At 41.4% G+C, this 22,812-nt stretch overlaps 1 protein-coding gene across 1 annotated transcript in view; it reads left to right on the top strand.

The window, feature by feature from the left end:
• The window catches only part of LOC146813503 (uncharacterized), a 32,592-nt gene extending 21,320 nt beyond the window's left edge, over positions 1–11,272 (top strand). Inside the window, exon 3 of the mRNA XM_085620252.1 lies at positions 6,048–11,272. Within this exon, the coding sequence (XP_085476378.1) occupies positions 6,995–8,851 (1,857 nt within the window). The 5' untranslated portion in view covers positions 6,048–6,994 and the 3' untranslated portion in view covers positions 8,852–11,272. The remainder of the gene's footprint in view (positions 1–6,047) is intronic.
• The last annotated feature ends 11,540 nt before the right edge of the window (positions 11,273–22,812 follow it).

Genomic DNA, 22,812 nt, shown 5'->3' with positions numbered 1-22,812 from the left:
AACAACACAAAAGGATTAAGAAACAATTCCACAGTAGATGCACATATTATAAACTGGGGAAAACATGCAAGAAAAATATTTTCTTGTCGATAGAGAAGGCACAGACATTAGATCCAGATCCTTCGTTCTCCTTAAAACAATTATTTAAGATACTTGATTTGTTCGAATGACAAATGTCTCCACAATCTACAGTCTGCCTTCTTAATCATGCGTTGACGCGTTTCGGTGGATATAACTGATTAAAGGCCACCTTCTTCAGGACAAGAATTAACTCCTCTCATACACAATCTTTTTTTTTATCTATATCTGTATCCGAGATACTGTGCAACGTCAGATAGGATGCAGGTAGGGAACCTTGCAAAATCTTGAACAGGGGACTAATGTCACTCCCTGGAGCCGTGCTTAAAAGCTGGCTTCTAAATCTGCCAACCATAAGTCAAGAACTTCTCTGGGACAGGACAGTTCAAAGATGTATATATATCTTAAATGCAATAGAGCACAAATCCTCTGGGGTGCATATTCCTCCTTCCCAATGTTAAAAACTCATTTCTCAAATGGGCAGTTTCTTTAATTCCTCAAATGCGAGCTTTCTGGCCTCACATCAGACACCAGCTCCTTGGTTATTGCCCTAACCATATGTGCCTTTCTGCCTTCACAGGACGGTGACTGACTGCTGGGCAGGGGTTTGTGTATTGCTTCAAGGCAGTAAAGCCCAGAGAACTTGGGTGTGGGTGGGAAGCCTCCTCTTGGTAGGATGATGGGAGATGCTGTAGCCAGCCTTCCCTTGCACTTCAGAGGACTGATACCACCTGTACACAGAGTCCTGACACCAAGCCTGGCCTGGTTGTTGCTGTACCTGACAGGAGGGAGCCAAACCCAGGAAGGAAAGAAGAACTGACTGGTTTAGGTGTCGGCAGAAAGTCCCCTATTTCAAAGGCAAGCATCAGCATGAGGATTGGGCCCTCAGAACACATTTTCAGAACACTCCTGGGCATGCAGAAGACTTCAGAAAGATCACCTTGCTCTCCTGGAAGACTCTCCTACTACTTGAGGCCTGCCTACCTGAAAGGGTAACAAACCTGCCTCCTGGCACCCAGAACTCTCCAGAGTGACTCCAAGGGCCAGTCCGCTGGTCTCCTTTGTGAACTGATAGGGACACAAGAGAGTATTCGGCAAAGTTGACATAGCCCGACGCACCACAACGCCAGACTTCACATCGCAGGGCCTGATTGGCAAATTCTTCGCCAATGCAGTGCAACATATCTCGATGCCAGACTCCGCAATAGTGCATCTCCTGGATGACGAATCCCTTGGCATCAAAGCAGCCCGAAACACTGCGGGGCTGGAGTTTGCATCACAGCACCTGATTGGCCATTCAACACTGCCATAGTGCGATACATCTTGACACCAGATTCCACCTTGCATAGCCTGGTCATTGAACCCTCAGCATCGATGCAGCCCACAACCCGCGACACCAGATGCCACATCGCAGCTTCTGATCGGCAACCAACTAGCACCGATGCAGCAGGGGCATCTTAACTTAAGGCTTTGCATTTCGATCCCCAAAGACACAAAGGTATATTTCTCAACAGACCGGACATGGTTCCGTCCCCGGCCGGCGCTCCATCACGATCGGCTAGAACTTGTGACTTGGTCCTGTGTGACTAGATGGCTGCAGTGCTTTGTGCTTCCTGGTGCTATTTTTACTTAAAACTTTGAACTTTCATAACTGTGGATTTACTGATTGGATATCTGTGCTTGAGTCATTATATTTATTAAAGGATGATATATTAACTCGGTTTGGGATTTTCCTTGTGTTGTGTTTTCACTATATTACTGTGTGCACACTGCATTATTAATTTACACTTTGCCTCTCAGTTAAGTCTGACTGCTTGTACCAAGGTACCAGAGCTGAGCACAGGTTTATTTAGTGACTGTTATGGTTTACCCTGACGAGGATTGTGGCTGTGGTCAAGACTGATTTGCATATGCTCGGGTCCAAAATGAGGTGGCATAGTGTGGAAGCGTGCTCAAAACCAAATAGAATGTGTGCTTTCCTAGTTTGAATTTTTCTTGAAACGTGAGGCCTTGTGCAGTTACTTCCAAGCGTGGGCCCTTTCCAAGCTTTGAGAGGGGCGGGGCTCTGGAGGTAGTTCAGCTCTGGTCTTGGTAATCTTGTGTTCTTCTACCACTAACGTTCTACCACAGGCACAGAGTAAGCACCAGAGGTCTCCCCCAGCAGCTCTTCCCTTAACTCTCATGAATGCATGCACCCCGTATTGAGCTCCTCGTGTTCCATCACTGTCTCCATTACTCCTGGATGTAGAATGTCTTTGCGCCGAAGGTCTCTGGATGAACAGGGTATCTCTGCCTCCAGATAGGATTCACTTTGTGCAGTATCATCCTTGCTGGATTACAAACCATCTTTGTGAGAATTGACAGCAGCATGGCAAGCGTAGACAGATTACATCTCAAGGTGCTGTATGGGGGTGTTTTGCCTTTTAAAAGCAGGTAAATGAAGATTTGCCTCTGGACTTGGTGGTGCCACCCCAGCCCCTCTATCTGCAGGTACTAAGACCTGAACAATGTTTAATTAACAACAATAAATGCTCAAGCCGATTACCTGAAAAGTCCGAACTTACTGTGAAACCCGTAAAAAATATTTTAACAAGCATTACTTAGGGGCTCACAATTTCTCTGAATTCGTTTTATCCATTTGAAAAAAGGTTTACAGTATCAACACACAGTGCACTGTTTTGCCAGTAAGAGGTGCTGTATGCCGACCACTCCATTAATTTGAAGTTCTATATACAATTGTTTTGAAAGGCAAAACAGTTTGCATGAAAGTAAAAGGATTTTCACAGTACTGACTTTGAAGGACACTACAGTAGTTTCTGACGTATGATTATATAAGTATAAAATACATATTCTGGGGATAGGGTATGTGTAGGAAAGTGCCCCTTTTTGCATGGTTACCCCCCACTTTTTACCTGACACTTAATGCACTTTGACTTGATGTGCCCTGGGTCCCTGCCAATCAGGTTCCCAGGGCCTTTGTTCTTTCCCAAAAACTGTACCTTTGTATCCACAATTGGCATCTCTGGCCACAGGTAAGTGCCTTGTAAAAGGTACCATGGGTACCAAGAGCACTGTGACCAGAGGAGGCCTCTAAGGGCTGCAGCACCTGTTGTGCTACCCTTAGAGACCCTGCACCAGTGCAGGCTGCATGTTTTGGTGCAGAGAAAAGAGAAGAGTCTACATGGCACACTGTCCTGTGTACCATGCCAGCAATCCACTGCCTGTGGCCTAGTAAGTCACCCCTCTATCACGGTGCACTAGCCTCCACTCTTTGGGTCCAGAAACAAAGCCCATCCTGGGCAGAGGTGTCATGCCTCCTCCCCCAGGATGGGCCGGGACCACGAAGGGGAAGCTTTAAAGGTCTGCTGCCTTTGTTAGCTGACCCTGCCTTTTACTACCCCCAGCAACTGGCTGCCACTGGTTCTAACCCCCACTTTGTGTGGGAGAAATGGAAGAAAAACCAAATTAGGAAGAGAGGTGTGCCCACCATTTCCAACCCCACTTCTCAGGTGGGTGAGGCGAGTGAAGCACAAATTTCAGTCCCCTCAGCCAATCAGAAAAAGGCTCATGCCCTCTTTTCACTGGAGGTTGGCATATTAGGAGATGTACTCACCCCAAGGAGAGACCCATTGATCCCAACCTGCACACCCCTGAAACCACCCTAAATTTAGCATTAAGGGTCTAACCCGAACCTTGCCTCCTGAGATTCGCTGAAGAAAGAAGGACTGAAGAGTTGTGCCAAACCAGGAAGAAGAGGACACCACCTGCTTTGGCACCAGCCCTAGGGGCCGCTCCCAACTCCGACCTACTCACAGCGAAACCCCGGCATGTCCAGCAGCCATCCAGAACCCAGAGGACCTGCCCTGCCTTCACATAAAGTCTCTGTCTCCCGTGAGTACCGGATTTGCTCAAAACCAAAGACTCCAACACAGACCCCGAATCCAGAGAAATCCTCGGTTCTGCACCACTCTACACCCGATGCCCACGTTCTGAGTTTGAGTGGCCCAATACTAGGAGGAGGTCTCCCCAGCGCTCCTGATCTGGGATCCGGTGATCCGCAACCTGCCTCAAACTCCAACCCCAAGCCTGCAGCCTCAACCTGAAATGTCCCCCGACCGCGATCAGAGTTGGTAAGAAAACCCGACACCTAAAGACACCCCTGCTCCCGATGCACCACAGCATTTGGTGGCCCAACTGACTGTGTTGAGGCATCCCTCAACAATCCAACTTACCTCTCCTGCTCATCCTCAGGAAACCTCCTTTACCGAGCCTGCAGCATTTCTTCTGAACCAGAGCTCACCATTGGAATCCACAGGGCTCCCAATGTCTGCTTGGCACTCTGCAACTGACTGCCCTGTGCCCCTGGTAATGCAACTTCTCTGCTGATGGTTGGCCCCTGCAGGGCTGATCTTAACCCCAGGAGCTTGGCACCCACAACCGAGTGGGCTGCTCATAAGCAGTCCTTGACTGATGGCCCCCATAGCCCCACTGGCTAACGTTAGGCCCTTGCACTCTGCACCTGGCCGCCCTAGTGCCACTGGTGTTGCAACTCATGTGCCCCCTTGAACTTTGGGGAACTTTGGTTCTAATCCCCACTCACTATTCTTGCAGGTCATTTACTTACCTAAAAACTGATAACACTATTTTTCCCATAGGAATCTATGTTGTGGTTTTTCCTCACCAAACATGTTGTGTCAACCTATTTTTGTATGAAAGAAAAATAACTGTGCTTAAAACGTAAAACAGTCTTACTTATTTTTGTACTGTAGGATCTATGGTGTAATATCTAAGCATATCACCCTGAGTAGTCGATGTAGCTGAAAAGCAATGCAAAAGTAATCAAAACTAATTTCACAGTTAATAGAACTGTCTTTAAAGCAAATACAAACCTGTAACAATGTTTTTCAACCTCCAATTGCATTGCCTTTTAAAGTTTTGCATTTGAAAGCATTCTCTACTTGCCTGTGCCAAGTCCTGCTTGGTTCTAGAAATAAACTACAAGTATTCCTTTTTTTATACTTACCTAACTGGTCTGGATTCTGTCTCTCTGCTATCATTCCTTGTCTGAGTGAATACAATAAAGGCTCAAGACACCCTCTGATAAACCTAACTCCTCGACCACACGACCACAAAGAGAGCTGTTAGCGATGTTCTAAATTAGTAGGCACTCCCACTGATATACCCTCAAGTCACGCACTGACTCTTCCCCTGAATTCAATGACTCAGCCTTCCATATAACCCCTCAAAAACAAATATAAAGGCTTCAGTCAGTTAATAGTCACTTTCACTATTAAAAAGCTAGGCCTATCAGCTTTGCCTGTACTGTTGTTTTCCTTTTTGCAGCAATAAGCATTATTAAAGCCAAAATATCAGCTAATGCCTTACAATGGGGCGATATCTTGATGAGACCAGTGTTTGTTCCTTCTGCTATCTACGCTTGTTTTGGGGAGATAGTACTCAGCCTTGTGTTCTATGTCCATTGGTTGGCTACAGAGATTAGCTGTCCTTAACTCAAGATCAAGGAGCAAACTACCCAAGAACATCGGTGGTGCTCATTCCTTTGAGAACAATTCCTGAAGCAATTCCTCCAGATCATTGTTTTCCTCTCTGACTTAAGAAGTGTTCTCTGGAAGGGAGGAGTTTGGGTTTAATCATTCAGTGACCTGATGTTGTGAGATTGCTGTGCTATCTGTGTGGTGTTGGTAAGCACCAAGGGGGACTTCAGGCATGGGTGGCAAATCACACTCATGTCTCCTGTCTCTTATTCTGTGCAGCACAATGACTGGGTGCTACTGGGGTGCACATTGTATCCATGCATTCTGAATCCATAGAAATTCAGAGCCCTGGTCTTCACAACATGAAAAAATAGATATATCTCTGTAATGCCAGTGAGAAGTACCCTGTTTCATGTAGATAATGCTGTTTTAACATGAATAAAGCTAATACTATCCACTCTATTTAATTTTTAGGTGACTGATATGTGAGCTGAAAAGCAACAATTAACATCCTGTTGAGTGCTTTGAAGATTCACACTTCTGGCAGCCTAATTCTAAAACAAAAGTGACATTGCTAATTCAATGTGCCACAAGTCAAAGGAAGGTAACATCTTACACATCAGACACACAAAGGAAATCTGTTGATCAGAATAATAACGTATTTTTTCACGATGAAACACAGGGATTAACAATCATATCTAAGACAAGTATAGTTAAAAAATGTTGAGCATTTGCAGAAAAAATGTGCAATAATTAATATCAAAGCAGTGAATTTTGGAAAAGCTTCAGTAACCTGCGGAAAGCACACTTTTAATGTACTAAATATGAAACAAACTTCAATGAAGTGAAAGTGTAACAGTGAATCAGAGAACCCTTACCAATGAGTTACCTGATCTACATGTTAGCCTCTACCAGAGACTGGATGTAGACAAATCGTAAAAAACAGAAAGTGACAAATGCACACTTGGAAAGATGGCTGAGCACCAGAGAACTCATTTGGGTGTGAAAACTTATTAGAGCACTAAATATGAGGCAACTTTGAATGAAAGAAATGCTCTTACTGTTCACCAAAGAGTGCATAAAAAAGGAAAACCATACCAATGTATTGAATATATGAAAAAGCATCTTCGGAAAATACGTTTAACTTCACATCAAAGAGTGCACAGAGACAAGAAGCCTCATCAGTCCAATGAATGTGATCAAAGCTCCAGCCACCAAGGAAATCTTACTAGACGTGAGAGAACACATACTGGTGAGAACCCTTATGACTGCAGAGAATGTAGCAAAAGCTTCACTCAGAAACAAAGTTTTAGTACGCATGAGAGAAAATATACAGGGGTAAAACATATCCGTGCGCTAAATGTGGGAAAAACTTTAGTCAAAAAATAAATTTTTCTGTACACCAGAGAACACGCGCAGACATGAACCCCTATCAATGCACTGAATGTGGAAAATGCTTCAGGTACAAGAAAGCATTAGTTAGGCACCACAGGGCACATACAGGAGTAACTCTTTATCAGTGCTTAGAATGCGGAGAAGGGTTCAGTTTGAAAAAATGCCTTACTATTCACCAGAAAGCACACCAAAACGCAAAATCATATCAGTGTTCAGAATGTGGAAAAGGATTCATTTTGAAAAAATGCCTTACTATTCACCAGAAAGCCCATAGAGATGCAAAATCATATCAGTGCTCAGAAAATGGCAAAGAGTTAAAAAGGAAAGAAAGTCGTACTCATCACCACAGATTCCCCTCAGATGAGAAACCTGCTGATTGCTCAGAATATGAACAAGGGTTCAGAAGACAGGATCACTCTACAGCTCATGAAAGGGCACACATAGGCAGGAAGCCTTATCAATGCTCAGAATGTGGAAACGAGTTTATAACAAAAGAAAATTGTACTGTTAACCAGAGAACACACACAGGTAAGAAACCATATCCGTGCTCCAAATGTGGAAAATGGTCCAGTCTTCTTTTTCATTATAAAACACACATAAATGAGAAGCCTTATGAATGCCTGGAATGTTGGAAAGGCTTCCGCACAAAAGCAGCTCTTACAATTCATCAGAGGAGCCACACAGAAGAGGAACCACATCAATGCAGTGAATGTGGGAAAAGGTTCAGTGTAAAAAGAAAACTCACTGCTCACCAGAGTATACATACAGGTAAAAAACCACATCAATGCTCTGAATGTGGTAAAAGATTCTATTGGAAACAACGTCTTACGACTCACCAGAGGACTCACACAGGTGAAAAACCATATCCATGTTCAGAATGTGGGAAACGATTTATTTCAAAGACACGTCTTACAACACACCAGAGGATACACACAGGTGAAAAACCATATCCATGCTCAGAATGTGGGAAAATATTCATCTCAAAGACATGCCTTACAACTCACCAGCTGATACACACAGGTGAGAAACCATATCCATGCTCAGAATGTGGGAAAATATTCATTTCAAAAGCAGGTCTTACAACTCACCAGAGGATACACACTGGTGAGAAACCATATCAGTGCTCTGAATGCGAGAAATGGTTTGCACAGAAAACAGATCTTATAATGCACCAAAGAATACACACAGGTGAGAAACCACATCAATGCAGCGAATGTGGGAAAAGGTTCAGAACGAAAGGAACCCTTACTGTACATGAGAGGGCGCATACAGGGGTGAAACCGCATCAGTGTTCAGAATGTGGGAAATGTTTTAGTAGGAAAGGAATTCTCGTTGAGCACCAGAGGACACATACAGGTGAGAAACCATATCAATGCTCTGAATGTGGGGAAAGGTTCAGTTTGAAAAGAAGTCTCACTGATCACCAGAGGATACACACTGGTGAGAAACCATATAATTGCTCCGAATGCGAGAAATGCTTCGCACAGAAAACCGATCTTAAAATGCACCAAAGAATACACACAGGCGAGAAACCACATCAATGCAGTGAATGTGGGAAAAGGTTCAGAGCGAAAGGAACCCTTACTATACATGAGAGGACACATACGGGGGTGAAACCTCATCAGTGTTCAGAATGTGGGAAACGTTTTAGTAGGAAAGGAATTCTCATTTATCACCAGAGGACACACACGGGTGAGAAACCTTATCAATGCATTAAATGTGGGAAGTGTTTTAGTGGTAAAGGACATCTCACTTGTCACGAGAAAACACACACAGGCGAGCAACCTCATCAATGCCGTGTATGTGGGAAAAGGTTTAATAAAAAAGGAAATCTTACTGTACATGAGAGGAGACACATAGGTAAGAAACCTTATCAGTGCTAAGAATGTGTGAGAAACTCTTATGTTAAAGAAGTCTTAAAATAAACATTAGGGTAAGTTGAGAAGTCATATCAATGCTGAGAATAATGGTAAAAAGTATAGAATTTAATGAAGCCTCACTACTCACCAGGCAGCAAATCTGGACTGAAGATATGACTACTTCCTGGTCTTTTAAGGTTGAGCTGAGTATCTTTACAAAATGGAAACAGTTGTAGTAGATATTTAACAAATTTCATCAAGACAACACCACTCTCACTATATCATTCATATGTAGGGACCCGCCACCAGCACTGTCCATGTGCTTTGTTGAGTCATTTTTCAAACCTTCAGTTGCAATAACCAGCCTATTGAGGTTAGTCCAATGTAAATCTAGATATTTGCACCGCAGCAGTCTGAGATTAAAGTTCAAAAACATAAATCATGACTGTGTACTGCACATGAAGTTAGCAGATCTGTACACTTCAACCTTTTCTCCAGAATATCCCCAGGCAAAGCCCACCCATTTGAAATAAGTTACTCTAAGTGTAAGCAAAGCCACTGCAGAAGAGACAGGAATACTATCCAACTGTTATTAAATATGCACATAAAAAAATTAAAATTGGTATGAAACAAATACCTATAAACGAAACATTAAACAGTGAGCCCCAGAAACAATAGTAAGCACTAGACTTACTTTGAGACTGCATTCAAATAATTTTCATCCTCAATTTACATAAACAGAAAATAGAATAAAATTAAATACAAGTGGGTGAATACTTGAAGCATATCTTGGACTGTGACCGCTAATGAGGAAAGCTAAGGTCCTCCTGTGCTCTCGCCCTTAAACATTCTCGAGCTGTGGATGCAGCAGCAGCTGTTGAGACTGGGAACTGCTTCTGCTCTTGAGGCCGGAAACACCTACTGGCTCTTTGGGATGGGTGAGCAACAGTTTATCATCCTCAAACCTGCTCCCTGCTTGAAGCAATGCTTAGCGTATCTGAACATGGAACTATGCTGGCACCGGTTGAGCATGAGAATTTCTAGCCATCCAATCTTACTACTTGGTGTTAGCTATTCTCTTTGTTTTCTGTCTAGGCAGCGGGCCACAGGTTTTTTAGCACCACGATTTTTATGATCGCATGGCGCTTTACAAATTAATACATAGATTTGCACACTTTCAAGTCATACTACTTCACGCTAGTAAAGCCCCTTAAAACTCAACCGACTCCAATTCCTTCCTACAGAGAAGGAAGCTTTGTTCACTAGTAGCAACCTCTGAATTCCTTGCAAGTTGGGTAAGGAGGCCATCCACAAATCAAACTGGCTAGTTTGAAAACTCTATATACAAACTTGGAGTACTCAAAGATAACCTCATCTTCATAAATGTGTAAGGAGAGCGAGGTTAGCACACCGGTATGTCTAAGAAAACACAAATCCTGCCAGTATGGTCCTTCAGTGGCAAACTCTATAGGAGAGGATTGAAGACCTAAAGTCAAGATGGATCTGAGGTAGCTACTGAGTCACCTAAATGCAAGGTCTAATGGTAATAGCATGTCATAGTTATGTCATGGTCATGCTGATAATTGTTGTCATTGGTATGTTGATAGTTGCCCTTCAGATTGCTAGAAACAGCACCTTCATCTAAGAATCCATAATGATGGTCATTAATGCTGCATGAAGATAATCTATGTAACAGCAGCTTAAGATATGAGAACAGTTGGACTGAGCTTAAGAAACTATATGGGGTAGAAAGAAATCCTGGTGACCTAATGTAAAGCTTCAGCATAAGTAACTAAACCTACTGCTTCTCAGGTTATAGCTAGATCGATGGTCTTGTCTTATGAAAAGGAGAACTCAAAAAATATTTGCAAATTATAGCAGCAAGTAATTGTAAACATTTGTAGGCCTAATATAGAACCATAACCTCTTAAATGTGGAAGAAATGGCCTCCATGTCCTCTATACTACTGTCTTAATTCAAATGAAGTAAAGGAAAACATCCTCTCCATGATGTAAAACCCCTGAGGTCTTATTCATCTGACTTGATTTTAGGTAAGCCCCGTCACCATTTTAGATCATAGAGATCGCCATCTTTTACCCAGAATGTAAAATCATTGTCATGTCTGCCATTTTATGCAGATGTCATCTGTCCTTATTTTTTTAAGAACTATGAAAGTGTTAGGTGGTCCGACTGATGACATATATATATATTTTATTCATCCATTCTATATCTCCATGTTCCTAGGTCAAAGCCCTGTACACATTGCATTATGGGAAAATGAGTGTGAAGACATGTTCTCTGGAACTGAGTATGAAAACATTGATAAAATAGTAAAAATTGTTATAAAAATATTTTTTAAATGATTGTGTATTATACCAACATGATTTTGTATTACAAAATGAATTATAATACATTGAAGACAAAAGAGAGAAAAAAAGAAAAATGAAAAAGAAAATTGAGATATGTCTTCCAGATCTATAGTATTTTGTACCTTTAAAAAGATGTGGGCCAACGGCCAGTGTAACTTTGAAAAAGGCTGGGATCTGCCGAAACGAGTCAGGGAACGTATACACTGCTAATGAATAAATGAATGAATTCTTACCTTGCCTGGAGTGCTTACTTATTGTGTACCGAGATTTGCCATGGATATATATATATATATATATATATAGACATAGAAATAGGTCTCAGGGCTTCATATATATATATATATATATATATATATATATATATATCCACCACAACACTCCCAGAAAGGAAGAATAGGTCGCACTCCAGCCAGCTTTCAAACTGTGTTTTATTCCTTCAAGGTCGCAGAACCAACAATTAACCAACGCGTTTCGTTATACCAGATAACTTGTTCACGGTTGTTGTTTGCTCAAATGCATTCAAAGAAATGTTCATTTAAATAAAGTAAATTGAAGGAAGTTCGATGACATCATTTCCGACATCTTTCACCATTCACCCTGTGACTTCTGGGTCATGTAGTCATTACTAAACAAGTCAGTTATTTACGAATTACCCATGTTCTCAGTAACGTATTTACATTTAACAGTTTTATTTATATCTTTGTCCAAGTTTTGCAGTCTTTTCCTTCAGTGGAGTGTATTTATAATATTTCGCCATTCAGCCCTCCAGTGGGCATACTCTTTATATTTTTCATGCAATTTGTTTGAACTCATTCAAAAACTGTAATTATCATCTTAGATTAATTTTCTTATCAGCCCTCTGGTGGGCATATACCTTAAGATTTGAAGGCAGTGCGCTATAGTCCCTTTGAGTTACAATTGCAATCTGGACCTGATTCTATATGTACTCGAGAACTTTCTGTTATTCAGAGATGTATATACAGTTCTTCTGACTGATTTAACCCAAACGGCATCATGGATCTCAAGTTCAAAATATGTCTGGATTCTTTCTGGCGTAGGATTTTCTCCCTGTTTCCACCACGCACATTTTGAGGCACTGATTCGATGCCATAAAATTTCAAGAGTTTCCAATTGGCATTATGATTGATTTCCATGTGCCTTGCTACTGCATTGTTTTTATCTTTATTTTTTGTTGCTCGTACGTGTTCCAAAATTCGCTTCTTGAGCTCACAGATGGTAGAGCCCACGTATTTGAGTGGGCAAGGACATTCAATGACATACACTGTGTATTGGCTTTTACACGTTATTAAATTTTTTATTTGCCACGTTTTTTTGTTAGCCATTGTGACTTCCATTGTGGGTTTGGCAATCTCACAAACTTTGCAATTGTGACACTTTACAAAGCCAGTTGTATGTAGCCATGATTCTTTCAATTTCTTTGTCTTGTAGAAACTGTGTACTAAGCGATCTTTTAAATTCTTTGCTCTTCTGTAAGTGATCACCGGGTGACTCCCCATTTTGTCACCGATTGTTCCATCTAGTTGTAGAATTTTCCAATTTTTCTTCAAAATATTTGCAATGTCTTTAGATTCTTGGCTGTAATCCATAATGCATCTTATAGGTTCCTCTGCAGTGGTGTCACTTTTATCCTTTGGCATTAGACATTCCGCTCTGGTTTTAAGATTAGCTCTGCTCCAACATGTGTTGACTGTATTCCTGGCATATTTTCTCTGTATAAATCTTTTCCTCGTGGTTGCACTGTGTTTTAGCCATTCTTGTTCTTCGCTGCAAATTCTTCGCAGGCGCAGAAATTCGCCGTATGGAATGCTGGATATTAATGAACGGGGGTTACGGCTCCATTTCGAACGAGCAGTTAAATTAAGTACAATTGTTCTCAACGGAGATTAGTACTTAGCAACATCATTGCAATTTCAGTTCGAATTTTGGAGGGAACCCCTCACAGCAAACACAGCAAGACAAAAAAGAACAGCAGAATCATTATTGAGTATAACTAATAATCAGTTCTTCACAATGGAAAAACGTGAAGCGAAAAGAAGGGAGCAGCTGACAACTATGTTCGACAAAGAACACCCTCAAACTGATGCTGATAAACAAAACCCAGATGGCAAAACAGATATCAAGAACAAAATCAGGCAATGGGAAAAACTAAGTAGAAAAGAAATCAACAAATCATGGGAATTAATCACCCTTCAAAAGTATTTAGAAGTTCAACGAGTTCCCCGTGGTTTAAGAATTATGCTAATGCCAAGTCAACAAGATGCATCCAACGATTTATTACAAGAATGGGGTGAACATACTTTGAATTCTTCATTGGGTTTAATCAAAATACTAGTTAAACATATTGAAATTGCATTGGATAAAATCAAAGAACAACTACAAGCAATTGAAAAAGATTTAGAATCAGTTAAATTGAATCCAGAATTATCAAAATTCAAAGAGGATTTGGAAAAACAAATAGACAAACATGAGGATATTGTAAGACAACGGAAACACAGCAAATTCATAAGAGATGCGGAGGACTATGCAGAAGGCAGAATCTTCACCTTCGCACGGAAATACGATCCTTTCAAACAAATACCTACCAGCAAGTATTCAACCACCTCTAGCAGCTTCTCATCGCTGGCTTCAACCGGCCAAAGTGAAGGGGAGAATGAAGCAACCCCTGAGGGAGCAAGGAATGTTTTTTTAGGCGACATGCGCCTTGTCTTACAACAACGACAGTGGGAGCAAAATCAAACATCACAATGCCAGACACGAGGAAGAGGCAGAGGGAAACGGTGGCAGCAAAGAAAACGCGACGGACAAAACGAAGGGGAAGAAGAAGCAAGTTCCTCAACAGAAAAAAGTGGGATAAGAACGAGGAGCATGAGGCAGAGGAAGGATCTGTAGTAGATGAACTCCAAATCATAAATCTAACTGAAAAAGAATTATCGTTGGAGGAAATATCATTACTAAAACGTGGGATTAATTATTGCCCCACACAAAGAATGGATTTGGCGCAAACACGCATTGATTTATACCTCTATGTTCGGAAAATTAAACTTGCTAAACATTTCCTGGAAAATCAACATAAACCTAAGTTGGCTAGAACATTGGAGAAACCAACATTAACACTTCTGGCTAAGGAAGCGGATGACTTTTTAACTCTATTAAATCTCAATGCAGAAGTAGGAAAAGAAGTCACCCTCAACACGGCTTGTCCACAATTAGGAGCCGGAGTGAGTGAAAAAAGACCACGATCAAAATTTTATCCACAACTTACCCCAGGCAACAAAGTTGATCTTTTCCATGAGGCGGTCATACATGACCTATACAGATTAAAACACAAAAAATTTCATGACAACCTAAGGAAAACAGAAAGAGAGGCTCTCTCTAAATTATCCAAAACAGATGATTTCGAAATTAAATCAGCGGATAAAGGGGGCAACATTGTGTTATGGGACAAAAACATGTACATAGAAGAAGCCCACTCACAATTAAATAACATGGATTACTATGAAAAATTGCAAAACAACCCTACATCAACAATAAAAAAAGATCTGGATAATAAATTAGCAACATGGGTGGCCAACAACATGATTGATGATGATGAACGTAAATATCTAACAGTGGATTTCCCGATACTGGCAACCATATATTTTCTCCCGAAAATACATAAAGATTCCAAAAAACCACCGGGCAGACCTATTCTGTCAGCTAAGGGCTCGCTCATGGAACCAGTGGCAAACTTTATTGACTACTTCTTAATGCCATATGTGGCCAAATTGAAATCCTACATAAAGGACACTTCAGATTGTCTCAGGATTCTGAAAGATTTATCTTGGCAAAACTCCTATTGTCTCATTACAATGGATGTGGTGTCGCTGTATACCACAATAGACAACACGCAAGGTTTAAAAGCTTGTGAATATTTTCTACAAGAAAGGAATATTCACTACAAAGAACATAACGAGATGTTGCTCGATATGATGAAACTCTGCTTAACAAACAACATCTTCTCGTTTGGGGAAAGTATATATCGCCAAAAGAACGGAGCGGCGATGGGGTTTTCTTTCAGCCCCAGTTATGCATGCCTGGTAATGGGCTGGTGGGAACAAGAGGTGGCATGGAATCAGACAAATCTTCAATACACAAACCACATTGTAAAGTGGATCCGCTTCATAGACGATCTCCTTATTATATGGAATGGACAGGCGGATTTATTTGAAGAGTACTTCACAATTTTGAACAACAGTACACCCAACCTCAGATTCACATACAACCTAAGTAAAGATCGAGTCGTCTTCCTGGATGCGGAAATTTACACACAAAACAATGGCTTAGAAACCACGTTACACCGCAAAAATACAGCGACCAATGCAACTTTGGAAGCCACCAGTTTCCACCAACCTTCATTAATATCCAGCATTCCATACGGCGAATTTCTGCGCCTGCGAAGAATTTGCAGCGAAGAACAAGAATGGCTAAAACACAGTGCAACCACGAGGAAAAGATTTATACAGAGAAAATATGCCAGGAATACAGTCAACACATGTTGGAGCAGAGCTAATCTTAAAACCAGAGCGGAATGTCTAATGCCAAAGGATAAAAGTGACACCACTGCAGAGGAACCTATAAGATGCATTATGGATTACAGCCAAGAATCTAAAGACATTGCAAATATTTTGAAGAAAAATTGGAAAATTCTACAACTAGATGGAACAATCGGTGACAAAATGGGGAGTCACCCGGTGATCACTTACAGAAGAGCAAAGAATTTAAAAGATCGCTTAGTACACAGTTTCTACAAGACAAAGAAATTGAAAGAATCATGGCTACATACAACTGGCTTTGTAAAGTGTCACAATTGCAAAGTTTGTGAGATTGCCAAACCCACAATGGAAGTCACAATGGCTAACAAAAAAACGTGGCAAATCAAAAATTTAATAACGTGTAAAAGCCAATACACAGTGTATGTCATTGAATGTCCTTGCCCACTCAAATACGTGGGCTCTACCATCTGTGAGCTCAAGAAGCGAATTTTGGAACACGTACGAGCAACAAAAAATAAAGATAAAAACAATGCAGTAGCAAGGCACATGGAAATCAATCATAATGCCAATTGGAAACTCTTGAAATTTTATGGCATCGAATCAGTGCCTCAAAATGTGCGTGGTGGAAACAGGGAGAAAATCCTACGCCAGAAAGAATCCAGACATATTTTGAACTTGAGATCCATGATGCCGTTTGGGTTAAATCAGTCAGAAGAACTGTATATACATCTCTGAATAACAGAAAGTTCTCGAGTACATATAGAATCAGGTCCAGATTGCAATTGTAACTCAAAGGGACTATAGCGCACTGCCTTCAAATCTTAAGGTATATGCCCACCAGAGGGCTGATAAGAAAATGAATCTAAGATGATAATTACAGTTTTTGAATGAGTTCAAACAAATTGCATGAAAAATATAAAGAGTATGCCCACTGGAGGGCTGAATGGCGAAATATTATAAATACACTCCACTGAAGGAAAAGACTGCAAAACTTGGACAAAGATATAAATAAAACTGTTAAATGTAAATACGTTACTGAGAACATGGGTAATTCGTAAATAACTGACTTGTTTAGTAATGACTACATGACACAGAAGTCACAGGGTGAATGGTGAAAGATGTCGGAAATGATGTCATCGAACTTCCTTCAATTTACTTTATTTAAATGAACATTTCTTTGAATGCATTTGAGCAAACAACAACCGTGAACAAGTTATCTGGTATAACGAAACGCGTTGGTTAATTGTTGGTTCTGCGACCTTGAAGGAATAAAACACAGTTTGAAAGCTGGCTGGAGTGCGACCTATTCTTCCTTTCTGGGAGTGTTGTGGTGGATATTGGCGGTTTGCTCAACCGCGAGGTAACGCACCCGTCGAGCAGCGCCTGAAGTCAGGTACACCTGAGCAAAATTTGGATTCATATATATATATATATATATATATACAGGAACGTCCATCAAAAGAAAGACCAGAAGACACAGCGGGATACTGATTGGCAACCATTTATTCACCGTGGCAGGCATTATGCATTTCGGCGTAAGCCTTCCTCAGATGCCTGAATACACTGGGTGTTGCTCGCTCCCCTCTTTAAAGATGCCACGGCATTCCCATTGGCTGGAATGTGACGTGCTCTGTCGGTAACTGCTTGCAGCTGTGGTCCGTTACTGAGGGACTTCAAATCCCAGCTGCCATCGCTCTGGTAGGTGTTCTTTACGGAGCTGTAAAATGCTGCTGTAAGCGCTGGTATGCCTGGCAAGGAAGGGAGGGGGCTGATGTTTGCCGAGTGAATCTCATATTTGGGGTGTTTATGGCCGCCTTGAGTCCCCAACGTCACCACCAACAGAGCAAAGACCAAACCGGGCCGTGACGTGCAGGTACAATGATCCCGCGCCCCCGTACAGTGACGGTCTGCTAATCGCAGCAGCTTGTCTGGCCAAGTCCTGCGGTGGGCCTGTGAATTTCCAATACCTCTGAACAAAAAGGAAACACTTTGCCAATATGTCCACAGGCCGCTTAATATCTATATACACACACACATACATATATATATGCACATACCTATATATATATATATATATGTACAGGTCACCAAACTTGAACAAGACATCGCCGAAACGCGTTGTTGTGGGCACAATAAAGTATAATTGTGCTATCCTTTGGAGTGTCGCTGTTATCTTTTTGGAGTTCCAGAAGTATAACTATTTTTGGGTAATAATTAATGCGGTTGTCGTCACCGCTGCTGGCACCGGCGTCGCTTTGGAGGAGGATCGGCGAAGTACAACGCAGAGTGTTGTACATATATATATGCACATGCATTTATATTGAGATGATGTATGTACATTGTGGAGGCAATTGGCTCAACTCCTTATTCAAATAAGAACCATCCTGGAGCATGAATTTAATGGCACTAGGATACTTGTTAAAATTCAAAATTTAAAAATTTAAATCTAAATTTAAATTTACCCTAAATCAGCATGATGAGGGGGATTTTTGAAAACATATACAAATTTATGATGTTTGTGAACACATATATGTGATTATTGTGGTTTAACATGCAATTGTGAAATGATTCCTTTACGAACTACATCTCCCATAATGCTTGTATCCCCACATGACAGGAAGTGGGATGTGTTCCTTGAATTCCGGTACTTATGCGAGTTCCATTGTAAGAGACAGTGTCGTGATCAAGGTCTTGTGGCAAGACCGAAACGCGTTGATTCTACTGTGGATTTCTCTGCTGAGGGCGAATTTGAAATAAAAGCATTATATTGGATCTACGGAGTGCGACCCTGATTCTCCCCTTGTGGGAGTTGTGGACATATATATATTCACTGAAAAAACCATAGGTTTCACACACGTTATAGTTAGGAATTAGCATTTAAAAAACCTTGCAAATTCACTGAAAAAACCATAGGTTTCACACATGTTATAGTTAGCGGAAATTTTACTGATAAAAAACCAATGAAATTCCCCCGTTATAGTTAGTGCAGGCAACTATAACTCACGCGACCGCAATCCTCTGCTGATGCTAATACTGTATTTAGACACTTATTTGCCCATGTCTTCTTCCATACATTTTTAGCTATACATATATTACAAATATTTTTTTTTCATAAAGACACATATGTCATCAGCAGAAGATTGCGGTCGCGTGAGTTATAGTTGCCTGCACTAACTATAACGGGGGAATTTCATTGGTTTTTTATCAGTAAAATTTCCGCTAACTATAACATGTGTGAAACCTATGGTTTTTTCAGTGAATTTGCAAGGTTTTTTAAATGCTAATTCCTAACTATAACGTGTGTGAAACCTATGGTTTTTTCAGTGAATATGTCCGTTTTTTTAAATGCTAAGTTTCTTTACGCCATTCGTGGCGTGCGCGCCCACTTAACGCAGTTCGTTCCGTGCGCGCACGGTGCGCTTCGCGCACCGTGCGCGCACAGGGAGCACGCGGTGCGCTTCGCGCACCGCGCGCCCACTTTACGCAGTTAGTGCCGTGCACGCACGGTGGGCACGCGGTGCGCTACGCGCACCGCGTGCCCACGTTACGCTAGATGGGCCATGTACGCACGATGCGCTTCGCGCACCGTGCGCACATGGAGGACATATGATGCACTTCGTTTTGAAAGGTAATATTTTAATTTTTCGTATGGTTTATAAGCCATGCACAAATGGTGCCCTTCGGGCACCATTTGCACACGGGGTGGAGAAAGTGTGGATAATTTTTTTTTTTTTTTTTTTTTTTACCGTACGCGTATGGTAAGCGTAATCGGCAAAATTGCCGAAAAAATAAAAATTCCGTTTTTGGCCTTGGGGGATCTTTGGGGACTCCCTCAACATGGCTATGTGTGTGGGAGCTGTCTAAACAGCCCCTTTACATGTTTTTGGGCTTTATATTTTAAAAATCACTCTCAGTGCGAGAGAGAAAATGGCGGCCGCCGCTTCCTGGTTTCGGCCGATTCGAATGTTTACTAAGATCTAAGAGCCAATCAGAATCGCGCTCGCGCACGCCACCATACGCGTACGGTAAGCGTACCGTAAGCGCACCGTAAGCTGGCTCAGATATATATATTGATTTAAAGGCTATTTTCTCAGAATCTACTGAACAGATTTACACCAAACCTACAAAAGGCACTTCCTTGACCTGAGGACTACCTCTCTGCCAAATTTCTAGTAATTCTGTTCAGCCGTTCGGGCTGTAGCCCTGTCTAAAGGTCCTATGGAAAAATGCATGGGAAAAACGCGTTTTGGGACCCCCCTTTTATCTCAGCCCCCGCTTGACGAATCCCCCCGAGACTTTCAGGGTAGGAGCGGAGCGTAGCGCCCCACCTATTTTGAAAAATTCGCAAGGATTCGTCGACCGGCGCCAAAGTTATTCAAAATAGAATGTTGCGGATTTCCTATGGAAACGTGGTCCTAACTATAACTACCTACTGGCGACCGCCAGTAGATAATATATGTACACATATTTATATATATACACCATTATGTGCGTAACGCGGTCATGTGAGCAAGGGCCGAGTGGCCCGAAACGCGTCATGAGCTGTGCACTTATCTTGATTGAATAAATTCTAATTTCAAGCACTGGCAATCCATCCAAGTTGTCCGTTCCTGTCTTTGTGCGCGACTGCACATTTGGAGAGTTTTTGAAGATTATCGTAGGCAGTTGGCTTGCTTCCTAGTTATGGACCTCTCACCCGGAAGTTGGCTGGTCGAATCCACAAGCTACAAGCTACGAAGCACTTCGCTCCAGTGAGAGCTCTACAGACAAGCCCCCTGCTCAACCGTTATACCGTGCATGCTGTGTTTGAGGGAGTGTCGGAAAGTCGGAGGAGCGGTCGAGACACCATCGCACATGCAGTAAGTCCACTGGGTATTTACCAGCAGGAGGGGAGGTGCCATTAGTGCCAACACGGTGTCGGAGGAAGGAATCCACCATACTAACGAACATTATTTTTTATAAAGATATAACTCAAGTGCCATGTCTGAAGACGCGTTAAGCGAGTGAGAAAAAGCAGCAGAGGAATTATTTACCAATCTACCTAAAGTTTCTGATAAAGCTGATTCCAATACAAACAAAGACAAAAATCAAAGCAATGATGATGTGAAAAGTCTACTTAGAGCGCTAGAAAAAAAATAGCAGAAGTGAATTAACAAAATGGTGGGAAGTAAAGTTATTGTATATCATGAAGCAGGCAGGATTCAACGTGGGTTACGAATAATGCTTGCCCCAAGTTTCGATAGCCCTAACCCACTACTACTAAAGGAATGAACAGAGAGTAATTTGGAGGCTTCCATGCGTTTGGTGTGTTTACTCCTGAATAGATCGGGACGCTAATTTGAAAGAAATGGAACTTCTTAAAATTGAACTGACCAAAATTCAAAATACATCTAACAAAGACATCATTGACAAAGGTATTGAAGAAATGAAAAGTCACCTCACTATGCAAGAAGAAGTAATTAAGAACAGAAAGGCATTCAAATTTGCGTGCGACAAGAGAGATTATGAGCTTGGCCAAGTGTTCACGTTCGCGCGCAAGTTCGATTATCTGAGAAAATCCAAACCCAGCGGCAAGGAGCCTAATAATAAAATGCTCCAGGCCTCAGTAGGAGACACCAATGCCTCTACATCTGACCTCAGTACTATATTGAGTGATTCCGACTCCAATCTCAGTGGCGATTATACGACAACCAACAGAGACGACTTAGGTAATTTAACATATGCCGAAGAGATTGATTTTTTAGCGGAAAAAATCACTATGATCACGGAATGCCAATATACAAACAAACAGAAAAGAAATTACTGCAGGAGAAAGAGGCGCAAATGCAACAATAGGCAGAGGAAGGGGGCAGCAGAAAAAGAGATGGCAACAACGCTAGCATCAGCTGAACAAACCATTGTCAACTTAACAGATGTAGAGCTTAGTCTTGCGGAAAAACAACTACTAGCTCTTGGTCTTAGTTTTTGTCTCGAAAGTAACTTCAATTACAGTGAAACTAGAATTGATGTTTTTAAATTTATTAGGGAGCTGAAACTGACCAAATACTATACCATCAAAAAACAATCCAATAAAAATGATGACAAAAAAGAAAACAAAGAAAAAAATGTTAAGAACACAAAAGCCCTAGCGACAAGCCAAAGAGAAGCCAATGAACCAGACCCATCGACGAACCTTGGACAATCAAATCTATCTAACAGCAACACTATGAATCTCATGGAAGGTGATGTGCAAGTTATGAAAACTCTTCATTTATTAAGTACAAACGAAGACGACCACAATAATGTGCATACCAATACACAAGAACTAGCAGAGGCAGAAGCTATCAATATTTCTTCTTCAGGCCAAAGTCGATTTAAACCTACTTCTACCTTTGTTCCCATTATGCCCCGCGACGCGGTTGATATTTTTCATGACCGAATTTCGGATGAACTTAAGAAACTTCACAAAACAAGAAATAGACATATGACGAACAGAGTTAATTCTAAATATCAACAAGGCTCCTATTTTCAACTCATGAAAAAACTCAAAAATAACCACGAGGTTATAATAAACAAATCCGATAAAGGGGGTAATATAGTCTTGTGGGGCAAAAAGGAATACAAACTGGAAGCCTAACGTCATCTGAATGATGAAGACTGTTATCGAAAAATCAGTGCTACTGAGTTTATGAAAATCAATAAAAACTACAACGACGACCTCACTATGTGGAGAAGAGACAATATGATCAGTAAAGATGAATTTAATTTCCTCTACAATGCTTACCCTGTTCTTCCAACTATTTACTTTATACCCAAAGTGCATAAAGGCCTAAATCCTGTTCAGGGTAGACCGATCATCTCGGTTATGGAAGTACGTTTGAAAAACCTTCTTGTTACATTGATTATTATTTACAGGATTTTGTCATCAGCTTGCCCACCTATTTACGTGACAGTAAAGACTTTTTGCACAAACTAAGTACCCAAGCATGGTCATCAGAATATCGGTTCATAACATTGGACATTGCTGCTTTGTTTACCAGTATCAGGCACACAGATGGAATTCAAGCAATCAATCAATCAATCA

Source organism: Triturus cristatus, chromosome 7, assembly GCF_964204655.1.
Source record: "Triturus cristatus chromosome 7, aTriCri1.1, whole genome shotgun sequence".
Classification (NCBI taxonomy): domain Eukaryota; kingdom Metazoa; phylum Chordata; class Amphibia; order Caudata; family Salamandridae; genus Triturus; species Triturus cristatus.
The sequence above is the reverse complement of the archived record's forward strand: the minus strand, read 5'-3'. Positions and strand labels throughout refer to the sequence as shown.